Below are 19,015 nucleotides of genomic sequence, written 5' to 3'. Positions count from 1 at the left end.
TTGATTATCCAGTAGCGTGTTTCAAGCAAATGTTTCTACTTAATTACAGCAACAAATTGATCTCTTGATTGGCGGATTCATATCGAAACATGAAAGTATTAAGTAAATATTGATTAAATCAGTATCAGGGATAGATTTCATTTTAGAAGTAGGAACGGAGAACAGAGTAATCTGGACGCGCGTCAAAGTCCCGGACCCCTTCCCCCGGACGGGGGTATGAAAGAAGAGGCGGGTTATAGCGACAGAGTTAAAAGGAATTACGTATTTTTCGCCGTTCCCGTCAGCAACGTCATCAAAACTTATTTTAAGTGAGCCAATAAAACAATTTAAACTTTTCGTTACGCGTTGGAGGGAGGGGCTCTATACCGGGCTATGAGTCTAACTGAAGTAAATACTAACCGTTCTCCATTCCTGCTTCAAAAATTACATGCATCCCTGATTTCAGTTATTATATAGCACTGGAGTCATTCGGCAGTATTACATGCACAGTGGATCTCCATGAATTCCGTTGTTCATCCTCAACTTTGGGACTAAATTATGAAAATGTACGTCTTTCTCACGATCAGCGAATACTTCCCTAACCCATATTCCGAATTCTTCTTTTATTTTTCTTATAAATTTTATTTTTACGATTTATTAAAAGCAGAGAATATATCAGGAGATTATTCATTTCTTAAAACTGCTTGTGGTGTGTTTCACAGATAGGCGCCATCTTAAAAAGATCACGTGATTCATTGCCTCTCCTGGTTGACTGCGCAAGCGTGTAGGACGTGAAAATGTTTGAAATTTCAAAAAAAATTTCGTTGTGCTGCGTATGAAACGATCTCACAGGCGAAGCAAATATTTTGTGTGACGTACGATCCGTGTAACTGAAAAATACCTCAAGTGTGGACAAACCTTAATCTCAACAGTCCGTTAAAATGGGCTATTTTTTATTTCTAGTTGAAAATATGAAAATAATTACATTTATACTGTTTTCCCTGAAGGGATAAATTTTAGATGATACACGAAAAATTTGAATTGTTCGATTCTTATAACACAAGTCCCAATAAGAAGAAATATTTTCTTACATCAATACTTGGGAAAACCAAACATTAGCTCTTAGAGTAGAGAGGAGGATTACGTCTAAACTTATTCACCTAAATATGCAACAATTGCGATTTATTGATAAGCATCTTGAAAATCTAAAAATATTGAACTATATTCAAGCATTATTCAAAGCTATATCCACAACTCGGTTGGCGTGAACACATCTCGTTACGCCAAAACGATATTCTTAGTTCGCCTGCATGATTTTGAACGTTAAACAATAGCAAAGCTGATTTATCTCTCGACACACTGAAAGATAATGTGCACAAAAAGAATGAAAGTTCCGAAGCTATAACCCGATTACGTACAGGCCTTTAACTATATCGTTTGAATAAAAAAAAAATTATTTTCGAGATTATCACTGTTGCATTTAATATGATATAAATCGTTGGTTTCCATCATCCATTTGTTTGAGTGCTTCATGTCGTTAATAATATTTTTTGTAGTTCGAAAACATTTCTGCGATGAATACAAAGGTTGAAATAGCGAGGCCCATTAGCCACAAGAAAAATGATCCGCTGACAACTTTGACTGTCAAAGGTAATACTTCCTCGGGAGGTCGTCTCCATAGTGACATCTCATAAATAATTTGCTTTGGTATTGATTTATAGTGCATAATCTTGTGCTCCATGATATTCATGATTCTGTGAATAATAATGAAATTAAATCCTTATTTTTGCCTTTTTAAATAGATCCTTTTCAAAAGGGGGCCCCAGAATCGTCTGCTTGAGTTAGGGTTAAGACAGATATTCCGATTATATCTTCAAAGACGATAGACAGGGCTTCAAAGTTACCAGTCCACTTTTTTTTGAAGGCACATTTAACGTCTTTCGATCCTTACACCGGATGCTCGGTCTCAAAGGGTTTAGAATCATACGAGCAATCAAATATAATTTAGAAACCTATCGGGCTTTATCAACCCTTTAAAAACCTTTAGAAATAAAACTTGAAAAAAGAAAACGGGTCAAAGGTTGAGCAAGGAAAGTTAGATCTCAATAAAAATGACCCTTTTTCTCTCTTGCTTTGACCTACCCTAAAAATAATCTACGCTTGCGTCATCCTAAAACCCACTGACGATGGACATTTGTAAAAATCCCCCAAAAGTTTCAAAAATAGACCTTTTTCATGGGTCACAGTGAAGTATAGAAAACTTCACAAGGGGTTTCATTTATCTAGAATCTCCTTTAACAAGGCACTTGCTTTTGTGTCTCTCGGAAGGGAACAACTCAAGCTCGTCGTTAGAAGCCACAAGAAAGAGGAAATAAAATTTAAACTTCTGCAAAACTTAGAAAAAAATCTTGGGTTGGCACTGGTAATTGTGAACACTATTTACAAATTTTTGAATAACTTCCGTGACGTAAACGTAAAAAAGAGTAACCATTGAATAAGCTCAGTATCTTAGAAATAAATCAAAACCTTTGGATTAGCACTCCTAAAAAAGGAATTATTCCGCTTTAAAGGAAGAATGAAATGGTCTGACAGGCATTTTTTAATCGCATTATATTATTTTTGTCGCCGGCTGACAGAAATTTTAAAGGGAGTAGGAAACATCCCATATAAATTAAGGCATTGATATGATCATGTCTCTCGCTTTAAATATATCAAGCAAACGTAAAACACAACTAACCTTACTAGTACAATTAAATGCTATGCTTATACTTACTATTAGAATCCCCTTCCTCTTAAAATACACGAAATGAAAATATCACTTCACCCCAATTATCTCCCATTCACTCTCCCTTCAATGACGAACGAAACATTTTGTACCGCCAAAAGCTGTATTCTGACACTACTACAACTACTACTACGACGCCTCCTCCGCCCCCACCGACAACAGGAAAGGTCAAACTAAGACCCACATCATAGATGTTGATCATACGATGTGGCTAAAAATGATTGTCTGACTATTTCATTCTCCTTTACTACTCATTTATTTAAGCCAATGACTTTCTACTTCCGTTACCCTCAGCAATTGTTGATGGAAAGAGGAAACCGGGTAATACCGTGAAGAAAACTCCATTAGTAAATGGGGAGAGATCATGCAAAATTTTAGCACTTACGATCTGATGGCCATTTCCTTTATTTCCAGCCTGCCACGGAAGGGCATGATGCAAAGAAAATAAAATTCTCTTCGATAACTCTGGGCTCCAACGTAAAAATCCAACTTGGGTTTCTGCTTGCACGCGTGTTCTTTTTCCATCAAATTATGAAGTTCACTCTTAGTAGTTAAGCTGAACCAAGCCTTTTTCTCGATGGCCGGGTCGTGTTCGCATTCTCTTACTTCATAGGCGTCATCAGCCGTTATACTAGACAAGCAGATTGTCATATTTGGATCGAAATATTTGTAGGCCTCCGTCAGCTGTATTAGAAAAACATCAAATCACAAATTTTGTGTAATTATTCATCTTTTCTTTTATCTCACTGGTGATGACAAGTCGCAAAAAAAATCTATCTGGGAGTTGTAATCTTGAAATATGAAAAATATTCTTTTCATTCTCATGTATAGAACATCATTTAAGCTGTCAACTATCAAGTATTCTTTAAGAGTGAAATTTGTTTTCATAAATCCAGACATTTCAAAGGCCAAAAAAAGAGCTCCAATTAGCCAAGAACCGCATATAAATTTCCACCAAAAGTTCTGAGATAGTCTGCTGAAAGCTGGAATTAAGTTTTGCCATTTAATCAATGCTACAACATTAAGATCATTCCATTAGTTTTCAAATGATTTACTTTTAAAGAAAAGAATCGAAACCACTTCCAGAAGCAAGAAAATCATATCCAAAATATGAAATGATCTCCTCGCTTTGAAGACAATCATGTCCTTGGTCTTCCACAACAATAGAGTGAAGAATACAATTGCGGATAAAAGAAGAACACCTGCCTGACGAAAGTAGAATTACAGGATGGAATATTCTGGTCGAAGTGGTCTATTACAAAGTCGAGTTTAAAGTAAAATCCTAACGCCCTATTGAATTTACTGTCATTGTTGAAATTTGAAAAACTTTGACTGTGAAGCGTGAAGGGCATAAACGGAGATGTGTTAATAAGGGCATAAACGGAGATGTGTTAATCGAAATTTCACACACGTACTCTCTCAATAGTAATTAATGTAATTATAAAATGTTTTCGGGGAGTGAAATGGTGGTCGAAAAGCCGAGATAAGTAAATTTTTAAAACAATTGAGAGGGAATAAATTGAATACCAGTAAAAGAAGTGTATTGATGGAATAGGGTAATGGGCCATTGTTTTTCTTAAGAATGTAAGATTTAATTTAAAAAAATTCAAAATCAACTCCTTGAGTCAATGTATTCCTATTGGTACTGGTAATTGGGAACACTTTTTACAAATCTTTGAATAACTTCCGTGGCGCTAACGTTAGACACCTGAAACTTTCAGGACATGAAATTTGATTCTTTAGACGCAATTCGCTATGTTTTCAGCTTTTTAACTCTTTTAAATTTTGCACAATATCCTATTTCCAAAACCCCTTAGAGGACCCCAAATGTGAACACTCGCTGGTAAATGTAAACACCCTGACTCTAAATAGTGAACGCGGGACCCAAATGGGAACACCAATGCTAATCAAATGGGAGGAATAAAAAAGGCCCTAGGAAAAAAGCTACCAATACGTAGGGCCTAAATTCATGCACCTCGATTAAAGTTTACGCAGATTTGATAAGTGATAATAGGATAATATAGTTAAAAACAATACCTGAGTCAAAATGCTCACTATATTTGTTGAGAAGTCACATTTTATTCGCCTCTAGCATAACAGCTGACTCGGTTTGCCGTTTTCCCGCCCAATCAGTAGTGGTAGCTACGGCCCTCTTACGGCTAAATTGATAACTTTGCTAAAGGCGCGAAATTTGAGTATTTTTTGGGTCAATGATGTATTTTAAAGTTAATATTATCCAAAAGTAGCTTGTTTACACCACTGTTACGTTTAATCTTTTAGTAAAATAGCTTAAAAAGGATTCTAATTAACCTTGAAACGTGGTGTTCACATTTGCAATTTTTACTTGGTTTTTTCCAACTCTATTTTTGAATCGAATTCCGAACCGAAACCAGAGATTTTAATATCAATTTTATAGCGAAAAACGTGATCTATCTAATGGTTAAAGGTTTGTTATCGTGGGATTATTGTAACTCTCGCTAAAGCTTATTCCCCGACGGTATTGTATCAAGAAACACCTAAAATTGGCATCAACTTAAGTTGATCAGTCCGAGTTGGTGCGTATATAGGCCCGTATCTTTCATCCACGTATTCCTACAATATTCTAACCATTTTTATCGTAATCCTCGATATTCAATCTACAAATTGAGCCCTTTTAAAAGGAATTTGAGCCGCTCAAAAATTAGTTACAAAATTTTAAAGAAAAAGTGTTTCCAATTAGAATCGTTCCCAATTACCGGTACCAACCCTAGTGGTACGAATATTTTACCATTGATCTGACAAACACTTAAAGACATATGACACCGTATGTGTACCCAGACGAGCGGTCCTACCTATTTAGAAACTGAGCGTTCTGATAAAGACCATTAATAACCAAGTTAATATTTTCTTACTTCCCAGTCTATCCGTAGGAACTGTAAACTTGTGGTTTCTTTGATGATTGGATTAGAAATAGTGATGGCTTCCTCATAATCAAAGAAAACTGGCTCGCGAATTGCTAGAGGTTTGAAAGATCTTTTTTCCAACATTTTACTAACAGAAAGAACTTGTTTCGCAATGTTCAATACCTGAGAGAAATATTGTTTACTCTTTTACAAGAATATTTCCAAAAAAAAAATTAATTCATTTTTAAAATTTCATACGTTCTCCGAGAGATTGGTAAACATCCCATGATATAAATTTCGGCATTCCTTAGTTGTATTAAGAATTAAGTTATTTTCCAATTCATCCTTTTCCTAAACGAATATTCCTAAACGTTTTACTGTCCAACTTATACTTTGGAGAATATGTGTGTATAAACTATACAAGCATAAACTTTCGAGATTAGTTTTGCACCAAAGTAAGAACTTAAAGGGATACTCTCAATGTTTTCCGACTAGTACAAGATGAGGGCAGTTTTAGGTAAAAAAATGTGCCTAAAATTATGTGTGGCAAAAAAAATCGAATTAATGCGTTTAAAATTAAGAAAAGTACATTAGATATTTTGAAATTCAAACCAGCCGCGAAATACCGCCCAACTTGTTTTCCCCGTAGTGACGTTTTTAGGTGTAAATCTACTGTACCTCCGAGCGAGAGGAGGGTCGTGGGAGTAAATTAGGTGTTTCGCTCGTGTTTTTGCTGAACGACTATAGAGGGGGCAGTGATTGGAGTGGTGTGGAAAGCTAATACTTTTAAAAATTAATTAAAAATATAGTTAAGTTATTAAAACTGTTAATTTATATATATATTTGAAACCGAAATTTTAGGTTCTATCTTATTTAAAAAAATTAAAGCTTTTCATTAGTAGCCAAAAGATTGATACTATCCCTTTGAAACCCAATTTTGAAGAGAAAGCGTTGGAGCAGCCGGGAGTGTGGCGCACTCCTGTAAGCCAAGCTTCTTGGCGGCAAAGTTTGAGGGAATACGACACATGTCGGCGATCCTACCCTATAGGTGCCGACTGCCCCGTGTCCGCCGGAGGTGACTTGACCCCCACACCCCTTCCGTCACCTCCCAAGTAAACCTCATTCCTTCCCTGCTTAAACACGTACTGAACCCTGACTAATCGCAACCTTGTCGCGGACGTATGTGCCCTATCTTACATTGAAACCTCCACAATACAAAAAAAAATATGGCTAAAAAGAAAAGCTTGGAGCAAACGAAGCCTTTCGAAGAATATACGACACTATAGCTGCTACCCGCGGCGTCGCTCGCGTGTAATAAGAACTTCTAACAAAATGATATTTAGAATGGGTAGATTATACTGATGACTTTTTTTGTAGCACCCTAGAAGCTAGAGCTCGGCATTTTCGATCAATTATCCACTTTATTTTATCTTTATCCATACCAGAAAATTATCCACATAACTTACATGTTAAATCGTATTATAATCCACAAATTTGTTTATAAATAATCGGTTATCCACCAATTTGTGGATAATTGATCGAAAATGCCGAGCTCTACTAGAAGCAAAGGCACTCGGCGTTGCCCGTCGGGAAATGTTTTATTACTTTTTATGCCGACATTATTCCATAAAGAAGCGTTTTTAAATTTCTGGCCACCATTTAACAAGATGGCAACAAACCGAACCCAAAAGACCATTCAGCCCGTCTATAGGTTAAAGGAAACCAGTGTACTAAATATTTGTGAAATCGGTTGAAACGCGCGGACTTTTTTGCACAGAGAAGCTTTATTACATTTCTGAGCGCCATTTATTAAGATGACAGCGGATTGGAAACGTTTTTCTTACTACGTAACTACTACTTATGAATAACGTTACTGCAAATTTTCAGCCTTCTAGGGCAAGAGGTTTGGGCTGGGCGTTGACTACCATTCAGTCTGTCAGGACTTTGATTTATACAGACACTAGTTGTTACACGAGGCGTCGCTCGCTTGTAATAAGAACTTCCATTAAAATTATATAAAGAATGGGTAGATTTTACTGATGACTTATATTATTGTAGCACCGTAGGATCGAAGGCACTCGGCGTTGCCCGTCATCCCGTCGGGACATTTTTATTACTTTTCATGCCGCCATTTAAAAAGATGGCAACAAATCGAACCCAAAAGACTATTCAGTCCGTCTATAGGTTAAAGGAAACCAGTGTACCAAATATTTGTGAAATCGGTTGAAACGCGTGGGGAAGTTTTTTACATTTCTGGGCGCCATTTTTGAAGATGGCGGCGGATTGGAAAAATCGTTCTGTCTGTCAGTCAGGACTCTGATTTAAATATATATATAGATATATTGTTAAGGGTACTTACCACGAATCGATGAAATATCGTTAAAGAACTTCTAAAGCATGATCCACATATACAAAGAAAATTCCTATTTCAAATATTTGGTTTGGTACTTGTAATTAATTTATAGACAATTTTAAAAATTTGAACCGGAAATTTTAATTTCAAATAATACCTGGCTCTTAAATAATCGAAAATATAGTTTCTTTCTTCAAGGTATAACTTCATCTTCAATTGTTTATGGCTTAAACTGAGATGATTATTTAGAATTTTAATAGTTAGTATGTTACGTTCGCCCTGAAAGTGTTTAGTTTCATTTACAACCTAACCGTATTTGACGATAAAAATAACAGGTTGATCCAAGGGCTGGGCCAAAATAATACCCATATCGTTATCTATTTAATTAGCACTTAAATAACAATAAAATAAATACTTTAAAGATCTCAAAGATACAAATTCAAAAGTATCCGGCCCCACAGATAAAAATTAAAAAATATCCGTCCATACAGATAAAGAGGTACCACCCCCAACCCCACAACTTTAGAGATAAATTGAAGGATGAAAACTCGGACATCTTATCAGAGAGAATTTATAATAGGGAGTTGAAGCTCTAGCCCTTGACAGTGTTAAATACAATGTAGCTCAAACAAGTAGGCTGCGTCGCTAAAACTGGCCAGGTAAATTTCCGGTCACATGACACTCCTTGCCCTCAAACACTATTGGTTGTACAATTACCCAATAAGTGTTCCCGATTTCGAGTGCGACTTTCGCCATTTGGAGATAAAGTCAGACGTTTCCTTTCCGCTAAAAAGGTAGTGTCCATCTCCCCTAGAGACCCTCTCGCAACTTTCTGGACCCATCCTAGAGGGAGGGGCCACAAAAAATCATACCGGAAATAGATCTGGCCAGTTTCGTTGATCACGTGATTTTTGAGCTACATAATATTCCTCAGTTTCCACTACTCCCTATTATAAATTCTCTCTGATCTTATCGAGTCGCTATAATACAGTGGTAGTCTGCGATGTGAAAAAATTTCCATTAAAATAAAATCTCTAACCGAGCTCAGTTACTCCTATGGGTGGGTTGAGATACTATAGAGTTCCTTTTAAGCTAAAATCTGACGATAAACAAGCGAAAACTCCGGCCACGGCAACTACTACAATTACTACTATTACGGCTCGGGTTAAACTAAGAGTCTATCGAATATTACGATGTGGCTAAAAATATTAGCACTACTAAATGTGCAGTTTTGCACAATTTCTCATTCATGAATATCAATCAGTTTCATGTGATTTTCTTTAAGATGGAAACTTACACGCTACGATTATGGTACTATACAAGAGAATAGCATTGTTTGTTGATTGTGTATAAAAATAACTACAGGGAGTTCAGGCGATTTTACGAATTATTAAAATTAAGTTTTAATCATTGGAAAGTGAGTTCAACAAAAAAATTAAACAATATTCAAATAAACATATTTTGCAAGAATTTCGTGTCTAATAGAAAAACTAAAGCACAACGTTCAAAGTGTGTACTGTTCAACATACCAAGTGTTAGTAGTAAATATTTCACAGATTTAATATGTTATCGAATATTATTAAATTTTGTCTTGAGAATATCAATGACGTGACCATATAGTTATAACAAGGACGTTACAGTCTAAGGATTGGGTTTAAAGTGAAAAGACGTGGTACTGGTATAAAAAGATTCAAAACACCTATAAATTTTAATTAGTGTAATGAATTTATATGGTTAAAAAGCTTATATATAACAACATATATAATCAAGAATTTATTTACTATAAGAATGCCTAAAAAGGCGTCCGGTGCGCGCGTGATAGTCGACAATCCCCCCTCATGGGTGGGGGAGGCTGGAAACGGAGGCGGGGCTTAATATTTTCTCTTACTCTATGTTTTCCACCATCTATCTCTTTTACCTTTTCGTTAAGCCTTGGTTTGGTTTTTGGAACTCACGAAATCATAAGCATAGTACACTTGATTCGATTTAGAAACAATCATAGAACTAACGATTTTCACGTTGAGACACGTATTCAAAATCCATTAAGTTATGTTCAGAACCTTTAACTAACTTGTTAATGGCAATTAAAAACCATTCCCGTACCGTTTCAGCACCGCTGGTAGCCTCCATTTTTTGTTTACTTTGCTCGAGGTTTTTTTTCTCAATTCGGAATACGTCAATCGCGTGTGTATGACCTATCCCCACGGGATCCAATAGGAAAGCGCAGAGCAATGACGGACATGAAAGGGGTGGGGCTTATTTGTCCACTAACAGCGGCGTAAGAGTAGAAGCGTAAAATCTCGCTACTTAGGCATTCTTATAGTAAATAAATTCTTGATATAATTAACGAAAACTGTCATTGTTGACAAAGACGGGAAAGTGTAAAAATAAGTGTAGAAAATCAATTGCCTGTAGTAACAGATATTCAAATTTTCACTTTTGAAAACATGATTATAAAACATCAATTATTTAAAAAAATCTTATCTTAGTTCTTTTTTACCAAAATTGCATTTGGCGAAAATAGTTTGCAACACTATATACCCAAGTATTTTGGTCTCAATTGTAGTTATAGAAAAAAGTCTCCATCAAGATTTTTTAAAAGGAATACTAGCTTGATACTAGGTTTTACTTTCGACTAACATTTGCTATTAGGAGATTCAAATACCCAGATATCTGAAAATATTTAGCTTGATGAGTTTAAATTTTTATATTTTTAAATTGGAAATATTGCGAAGCGGAAAATAACATTGGTTTTTTGACTGTGATGAAGTTATTAGTGTTGAAAAGATCTGTAGATTTATCGTGGTCATTTGAAAGCTATACAACACGTTAATTTTTAAAACTTCGAAAACTTTACATATAATGAACACGTTTTTAAGTTTTCATACGGTTTTTATTCTATCAGCGATCAACTGTCAACTTTATTCTCTTCATAGGGCTGAATTCTCAATCTGATAGCAAATTTTTGACAGAAAATAAAATGATACGCCTAATCTTTTTAAAATGATGCACATATTTCACGATAAACTATTTTTACTGAAGTAATTTTGGTGAAAAAAAAACTTAAATAAGAATTTTGTCTAATAATTGATGTTTTATAATCATGTCTTCAAAATTGAACATTTTAATATCTGTTACTTCAGGAAATTAATTTTCCACACAATCTTTTACACTTTCCGCTCTTTGCCTACAATGACAGTTTTTATTAATAGTTAGCAGTTCCAACTTCTCTTTTGTAAAGAAGAATTGTCCTTAGTATCGTTTGTAAAGGAATGAAACAAACAGCAATTGCTTTCTACGTGATTTTCGAAAATAATTTCCAACAGCCTATTTTAATATTTCTATATTTATCGCTTCGAACAGCGCGAAATCACATATGTCAAACTGAACTTCTTGCCCAACTACCAGTAATTGAACAAAATATTTTAAATAATAATTATAACTTACATTTTCGCAACAAATACGGAGGGATATAATTTTATAGATGCCTTCTTTGATGTTAGGCCAGAAGCAGGGTTGTGTCCACTTGTACAATTTGTGTCTGTACTTAATCTTACAAAAAGATGGATTTCTTTAATCTGCCTCACCAACCGAAGTACTTTCACATCTATGAAGCGTTTACCTTATAACTCGGGCAATATTTCCATTTTACTTCGGCACGTAGTCGTTTAAGAGTTCAATTTTTCCGGCGTGTTTGTGTTTTATAATGATGTTGGTAAAAACACCAATATCATTATTAAACACAAACAAGCCGAAAAGATTGAGTGACGATGACGTCACGGAGAGGTATTACACTGGACGTGTCTGTGTACGAGTGTGTGTCTGTCACCGCGTTCGCAGTTGGCAAATTGGAGCAAACGTGTTCGAAGAAAGCAAAAACTCCCATCGTTAGGATTAAGAAATATGTATGAGGCGATCGGCTAGGGTTACGAAAAACGTCTTGCCTCACAATGGCAGGGCTTCCACCAAAGCTTCACGCAATTGCGGGTTTTCTTATCATTTATCGTGAATAAATCGCCATATATACCCTAAATTTCCAAAAGTTGATAAAGAGGCATACGCTTGAATTCAAACGTCAACAATAGCTATGATAAGAATGATTTTCGGAGTTGCGTTTCTAAAAAACGAATTAACTAGAATTAAGGCAAATTACTGATGACTAAAATAATTAATATCAGTTATATTTTTTTAATTATTTAAGAAAAGCCTCTTAATCGCATCTCGACTCGAAGAGGTTTACTTTGGTTTCCCAACTTGTTAAAGCAGGGTTTCGACAATTGCAACGCTTTTTAGTGAAACGATGTTGTATTTGTTTTATACAATGTTTCAAAATGGTGCCATGCAATCATCGACTATATTTATGATGGTACGAGCTTCTAACTAATCGCATCGATTCTAAGCGTAAGCCCTTTCCATGAAAAAGACGAAAGAGGGCCAAAACTTTCTATTGGAATGGTATGTATGTATACATGCCATGTGGAGTTTTATAACACTGTTTTAAGCCAGATCGTACGATGTGGGTATTAGTTTGGCCTGCTCTGTTGTCGGTGTGCTGCACAGTACGGCTTTGGCAGTATAAAATCTTTCGTTCATCATTGAAGGGGGAGTGAATGGGAGAGGATTAAGCATTGCATTTAATTGTACTAGGAAGGTATATAGAAAGGTAATTGAGAATTTTGTTTTATGTTTACTTGATATGTTTCAAGCGAGAGTTAGAGGAGAATGGTATTGCGTTAATTTATTTGGAAGATGTCCTGCTTCCTTTAAAATTTCTCTCACCTGTCGACAATAAGGATTTCGCACTTTCAATACCGCTCCCCTGTTTCAATATGCAAAGAAATCGAGGGGAATTTTAAAAGCAAAAGCAAGTATATTCTGACGTTACTTTAAGAATGGTCTTAAGGCGATGTTTATTACGATCCCAGAAATTACGTTTATTTTACCACAAATAGAGAAGAGTTTTAAAAGCAAAAGAAAGTATACTAGTATAGTTTGAGGGCCCGGGATATTACGATTATAACATGAAGTAAGGATTATGGGTAATCATTTTACCACTGTTTTTTGTAGGGCAAGGAGGGGCTATTCACTCGGATTTTCTGTACGAGTAATCATTGTGCATCGAGGGGCTAATCACTCAGATTTTCTGTACTTCTACTAAAGGTTAGGTATGCGTTACGGGTATAATCGTTTTAGCACTGTTCAAGATTTCGCATCGAGGGGCGACTCAATCACGATTTCCGTTTGTGTCTCACTATTATAATTATAACAATTCAGTAAATAAATTAAAGTTTGGTTTGCAGGTAATTATTTTAGCACGGTTAAATGTAGCACATTGTGGGGATATTCTCACAGATTTTATGTACGCCTGTTAAGTACGGTATGATGTGGCTACTACGGGCTACTATATAAGCCCAGCCCTTGGGCCATCTTATCAGCTTCGTGCATGGATATCCACGGATATTGTATAGCGCTCGTATATTTTCTTGTCAATGTTATCATAAAGATGTTTTATAACACAAAGTATCATTATAGGAACGACGGCATATTTGTATTTATTTTAGAACATATTGCATTCCATGTTTATTCAAGTTTCGTTTATAGTCTGTCAAACGAAAGAAGAGCCCCGAGAAATTTGTCCAAATTGGTGTCGCCACCATCGACCCCATAGTACTTTATCAACTTGTTTTGTTTTGTCAATAGTCGTCTGTAATATAGTCTGCTATAAACAGATAGGCTTAATCGCAATAGAACCAATAAATTTTGCTATATATATTTAATATGTTTATGTTTCATGATTGTTTACGATCATCGAGTATTAAAGAATAAAAAACAAAATTAACGACAAGACACCAGTTTTATCTTTGTTGAACTAGTATTGCAATATATTTTAATGACATAAGTTAAAGTACTTGTCCATAAGTCTAAGTAGTTCAGCATCAAAGCGTCTTCAGTCCACGTCTTCATCAGAGTCTTCGCTGTCTTCTTGCATATTAATTTTAAGAGGTTCAATTGTGGTTTCGATGATGGAATCTTTTTCCCATTACTCATGCATTATATTCTCGACGTGAACTTTATGAAATAATAAAGCGTCACAAGTCCAGAACCCTGAAGTACGAAATTGACGAGGTTGCTAAAAGTAGAGGTCACACGGTAGTGAGGATTCCACCGTACCATTTTCAGTTTAACCCGATTGAACTAATATGGGCACAAGTGAAGAACGACGTTGCGAAGCAGAATTCTGGTTTCAAACTCTCGACGGTAAAAGATGCAACATTGAGGGCCATTGAACGTGTGACACCAGAGAATTGGCGTAAGGCAATAGAGCACGTCGAGAATATAATGCATGAGTATTGGGAAAAAGATCCCATCATCGAAACCACAATTGAACCTCTTAAATTTAATATGCAAGAAGACAGCGAAGACTCTGATGAAAACGTGGACTGAAGACGCTTTGATGCTGAACTACTTATGGACAAGTACTTTAACTTATGTCATTAAAATATATTGCAATGCTAGTTCAACAAAGATAAAACTGGTGTCTTGTCGTTAATTTTGTTTTTTATTCTTTAATACTCGATGATCGTAAAAAATCATGAAACATAAACATATTAAATATATATAGCAAAATTTATTGGTTCTATTGCGATTAAGCCTATCTGTTTATAGCAGACTATATTACAGACGACTATTGACAAAACAAAACAAGTTGATAAAGTACTATGGGGTCGATGGTGGCGACACCAATTTGGACATATTTCTCAGGGCTCTTCTTTCGTTTGACAGACTATAGTGGCTTTATGATGGGCAATTTTCAGAACTAGAGAATACGGACTGTTATGTATACCAAAGATATACTAGGTCCCATTTCTACCACGTTTCTATTGCCATTTCTGTAAACATTCGCTTTCTGATAAAGCAACATTACTATCTCAGTGATTATCAGGAAGCCAACCACGTAGTCCCGCATTACGAAAGCTTAATTACTTGTATCTTCTGTAATATTTTAGATTGAAACATGGATCCGATGGATATAATTATTGTTTTATACACTTTGATTAAAGAAGAAATTAAAAATCTAGCCGATGTTATCACTTATGTATTCAATGAAATATAAACCGTTGGTTTCCATCATCCATTTGTTCGAAAGCCTCATGTCTCTAATAATTTTTTTCGAAGCTCCAAAACATTTCTGCGATGAATACAAAGGTTGAAATAGCGAGACCAATTAACCACAAGAAAAATGATCCACTGACAACTTTGACTGTCAAAGGTAATACTTCCTCCGGAGGTCGTCTCCACAGTGACATCTCATAAATAACTTTCTTAGATATTGATTTATAGTGCGTAATCTTGTGCTCCATGATATTCATGATTCTGTGAATAATATTGAAATTAAATCCATATTGTTGGTTTTTTTAAATAGATATCTTTCAAAAAGAGGGTTCGTAGAATCGTCTGCTTGATATGGGGTTAGATATGTGAAATTACCGTAATTTTTAAGAACGGTAATTTACCGATTGAAATTTTTGGAAAACAAGAATACCGTTCAGTCGGTAATTTTTAGTTATATATATTTTATATTGCTTTAAACAACAACTGGCTGCTTTACACGTATTTGCGGCTTTTGCTACCAAGACGGCAGCCGTGGCCTTCCTATTCCGATTTCTAATTAAAGATTTATTAAAAGACTAATTTCTAGCGCAACTATGTAAGTAATGGCTAGCGAGTAGCGCTTGGTGAGTCATTTTGAAGTAAACACAAATAATTGATCATTTACGTGTAAAATGAACTTTTAATGCGTAATAAAAATGTTTGATAATTTACCACGGTAATATACCACCGTAATTTACCGGTAAATTACCATTGTAAAATTACGGTAAGATATAAAACGGTAATTTACGCGGTATTTGGTAAATTACCGACTCACATCTCTATATGGGGTTAAGACGGATAATCCGACCATATGTTCAAAGACGATAGTGGTTCCAAGTTACCATTGAAGCCACAGTTAATGTCTTTCTATCCAGTGACACCGCATGTTCTATCTTAAAGGGTTTAGAATCATTCGAGAAATCAAACACAATTGAAAAACATGTTGGGCACTTGGGCTTCACCAACCCTTTAAAACCTTTAGAAATAAAATTTGAAAAGAAAACGGGTCAAAGGGTTGAGCAAGGAAAGCTTATTCTCCATAAAAATCACCCTTTTTCTTTCTTAAAGGAATGGTCACCCATAAACATTTTTTGCTGTAATCCCTTTAATTACACCCAAAACCAAGATTTCGAGAGTTGAAAAAATTTTACATTAAGTATATTTTAAATTAAATCAGAAAAACTAATTGCATTGAGGACCTTATAGCGCCTGTATGGTGCTTTTCCGCATATATTAAATCAGTCCTCCATCTTATTGGCCGAGGTATCAATAGGACAAGCTTCTACTAAAAAGTAAACTAGACTATTACGCGGTTGAGCGGTAGACCGGCGATAAGGTACGTTGGCAGCGCCGGTAGAGCCGTAGTCAAGCCTGCCCATAGACCGCCGTAGCAAAGGCCTAGCTAGTACGCTAGCGAATCGTGCACTATAAGGGTACTTACAGTGATCGGGAACAGTATAAAAACTAACCGCACACCTAGAGTTAACACTCTGACAGTCTTTTATAATACAACTTGGCATTTCGGCAATTAATTTTGATTCAAATTGATCAACGAAACGACTAACGATAGCTAAACATACTTGAAGACGAAATTGTCAGGCTCAAAAAAAAAACCTGAACTAAATTCTTCTGCTTGGAGTGCTAAAATCTCATTGGCTAAACGCTATTTAAACCAGCCAGTCATCTGGCAGGTCTGGCCGAGCACGACAGTGAAGTTTAGAGATAGGGGTTAAGGGTTTTGTCCATATAAAATTTTATTTTAATTATAAAATGAAAACTATCGCTAATAATTTAATTTCAGTATTAGCACTATCTTTATATAATTACTATTGACGCTTAGAGACAAAAAAGGTTTATGGGTAGACCATTTCTTTAATTGCTCAGCCTACCCAAAGAGAATATACCAAGAGGAGTAGAAAGTCTAGTTTTGACAAGGTTTTTGAAACGCCCGGACACGGCTTTGGAGTAACTGGATCCGATTTTTGTTGATTGGCTAAGCAGCGACGCCTTTACTGGTTAAATTATGTCGACTGCTTATTTTTGGTGGTGGCAAAAAGTTGATCTCTGGTTTGAACATTGACGTACAAAAGGTAATTTTTAAGCAGACAACACGGTCACGTGAACAACCGGAACTAATTTCTCCAAATTCATGACCGATCCTTATTTACAAAGTTTCTGCTCCTCTTGGTATTCTCTTTGGGCTATCCTAAAAATAGCCCAAACCTTTAAAAGGAAGAAGAAAACTACCCATCTACATCATCCTAAAACCCACTGACGATGGACACTTACTACTTCCGTTACCATCAGCAAGTTTTTATGTAAAGGGGAAACCGGGTATTACCGCGCGGAAAACTCCATTAGTAAGTGGGAGGAGAACACGCAAACTCTGCGCAAGAAGGGTTTGTTTCGATACTTTTCACACGGTGTCACAATATTGGATCCAACCCGGGACCATCTTGCTGCGAGGCTATGAAAAGCGCTAACTGCTACGCCACCTCAATCAAAACATAAATATTTGCACTTACGATCTAATAGCCATTTCCTTTATTTCCAGCCTGCCACGGAAGGGCATGATGCATAGGAAATAATATATTTTTCGGTAACTGTGGGCTCCAACGTAAAAATCAAACTTGGGTTTCTGCTTGCACCCGTATTCTTTTTCCATCAAATCATGAAGCTCACTCTTAGTGGTCAAGCTGACCCAAGCTTTATTCTCGATGACCGGGTCGTGTTCGCATTCTTCTACTACATAGGCGTCCTTTGCAAACCTAGACGAGCAGATTTTCTTTTTTGGATCGAAATATTTGTAGGCCTCGGTGGGCTGGAATGGAAAACCATATTAAATGACAGATTTTGTTTAATTATTATCTTTTATCTCACTGGTGATCCCAGGTCACAAAAAAAACTTATCTCAGTGAAGTATTCCTCAAATCCGAGATATATCCTCCGTGTTCTTATGTTTAGAACATCATTTAAGCTGTCAACTACCAAGTACTCTTTAAGTGTGAAATTTGTTTTCATGTACCCAGACATTTCAAAGGTTAAAATAAGAGCTCCAATTAGCCAAGTACCGCAGAAAAATTTCCATAAAAAGTTCTTAGATACTCTGCCGAAAGCTGGAATTATGTTTTGCCGCATTAATCCATGCTACAAAATTAAGAAAAATACTATTCGTTTTTAATTACTTTTTAAGAAAAAAATCGAAACCACTTCCAGAAGCAAGAGAATCATATCCGAAATATGAAATGATCGTCTCGTTTTGAAGACAGTCTTGTCCCTGGTCTTCCACAGCAAGAGACTGAAGAATACAATTGCAGATAAGAGAAGAACACCTGCCTGTTTAAAGTAGAATTTCAGGCTGAAATTTTTCTTTTTTAATCGAAAGAACTTATAAAATAACTAATATATCAATTGGCACCATGTTTATGCAATCTAAAAGATTCATGTAATGAAGTTTCAATAATGACACTTAATTGCTTCCAAGCGAAGCAGTGGTATCTACCCCCATTGAACTACCATTACCATGTCTGGCCTCTTAGTTTCAACAAAGTGGTCTCTTACAAAATTGAGTTTAACCGAAAAAAAAATCGTAACACCCCATTGAATTTGCTGCCATTGTTCAAATTTGAAATGCTTTGACTTTGAAACGTGCAGGGCAGGGCATAGACGTAGTTTTGTTAACGCATTTAAGAACTTTCAAAATCGCAATGTCATACACGTATTCACTCAAAGGTAATTATTGTAATTGTAAAATGTTTTCGGGGAATGAAATGGTGGTCGAAAAGCCGAAATTAGTAAATTTTTAAAACTACTGAGAGGCAATAAATTGATTTCCAATAAAATAAGTGAATTCAATGGAATAGG

The 19,015-nt window shown here is 35.7% G+C and overlaps 1 protein-coding gene and 1 long non-coding RNA gene across 6 annotated transcripts; both read right to left on the bottom strand.

The window, feature by feature from the left end:
- Positions 1 to 703: 703 nt before the first annotated feature.
- Positions 704 to 11,649, bottom strand: LOC149616310 (uncharacterized). Its single transcript, XM_089857024.1, has 11 exons — positions 11,622 to 11,649; positions 11,447 to 11,551; positions 8,157 to 8,278; positions 8,006 to 8,069; positions 5,905 to 5,997; positions 5,656 to 5,829; positions 5,532 to 5,595; positions 3,820 to 3,966; positions 3,512 to 3,747; positions 3,150 to 3,448; positions 704 to 1,733 (listed from the first exon to the last, which is right to left on the bottom strand). The coding sequence occupies exons 3-11, from the start codon at positions 8,207 to 8,209 to the stop codon at positions 1,517 to 1,519; spliced, it is 1,347 nt and encodes a 448-aa protein (XP_089713150.1). The 5' UTR covers positions 8,210 to 8,278; positions 11,447 to 11,551; positions 11,622 to 11,649; the 3' UTR covers positions 704 to 1,516.
- Positions 11,650 to 12,880: 1,231 nt separating this feature from the next.
- On the bottom strand, positions 12,881 to 17,805 carry LOC149616309 (uncharacterized). 5 transcript variants are annotated; one of them, XR_016375990.1, is made up of 4 exons: positions 16,593 to 16,967; positions 15,927 to 16,127; positions 15,253 to 15,373; positions 12,881 to 15,188 (listed from the first exon to the last, which is right to left on the bottom strand). It is a non-coding gene; the product is annotated as an uncharacterized LOC149616309 (long non-coding RNA). The 5 variants fall into 5 exon arrangements; XR_016375989.1 differs by having other exon boundaries at positions 15,994 to 16,127; XR_016375986.1 differs by lacking the exons at positions 15,927 to 16,127; positions 16,593 to 16,967 and adding an exon at positions 17,677 to 17,805.
- Positions 17,806 to 19,015: the final 1,210 nt, after the last annotated feature.

This window comes from Phalangium opilio, unplaced genomic scaffold (assembly GCF_054372755.1).
Source record: "Phalangium opilio isolate 3A_F unplaced genomic scaffold, DU_Popi_V2 ptg000217l_1, whole genome shotgun sequence".
NCBI lineage: Eukaryota > Metazoa > Arthropoda > Arachnida > Opiliones > Phalangiidae > Phalangium > Phalangium opilio.
The sequence above is the reverse complement of the archived record's forward strand: the minus strand, read 5'-3'. Positions and strand labels throughout refer to the sequence as shown.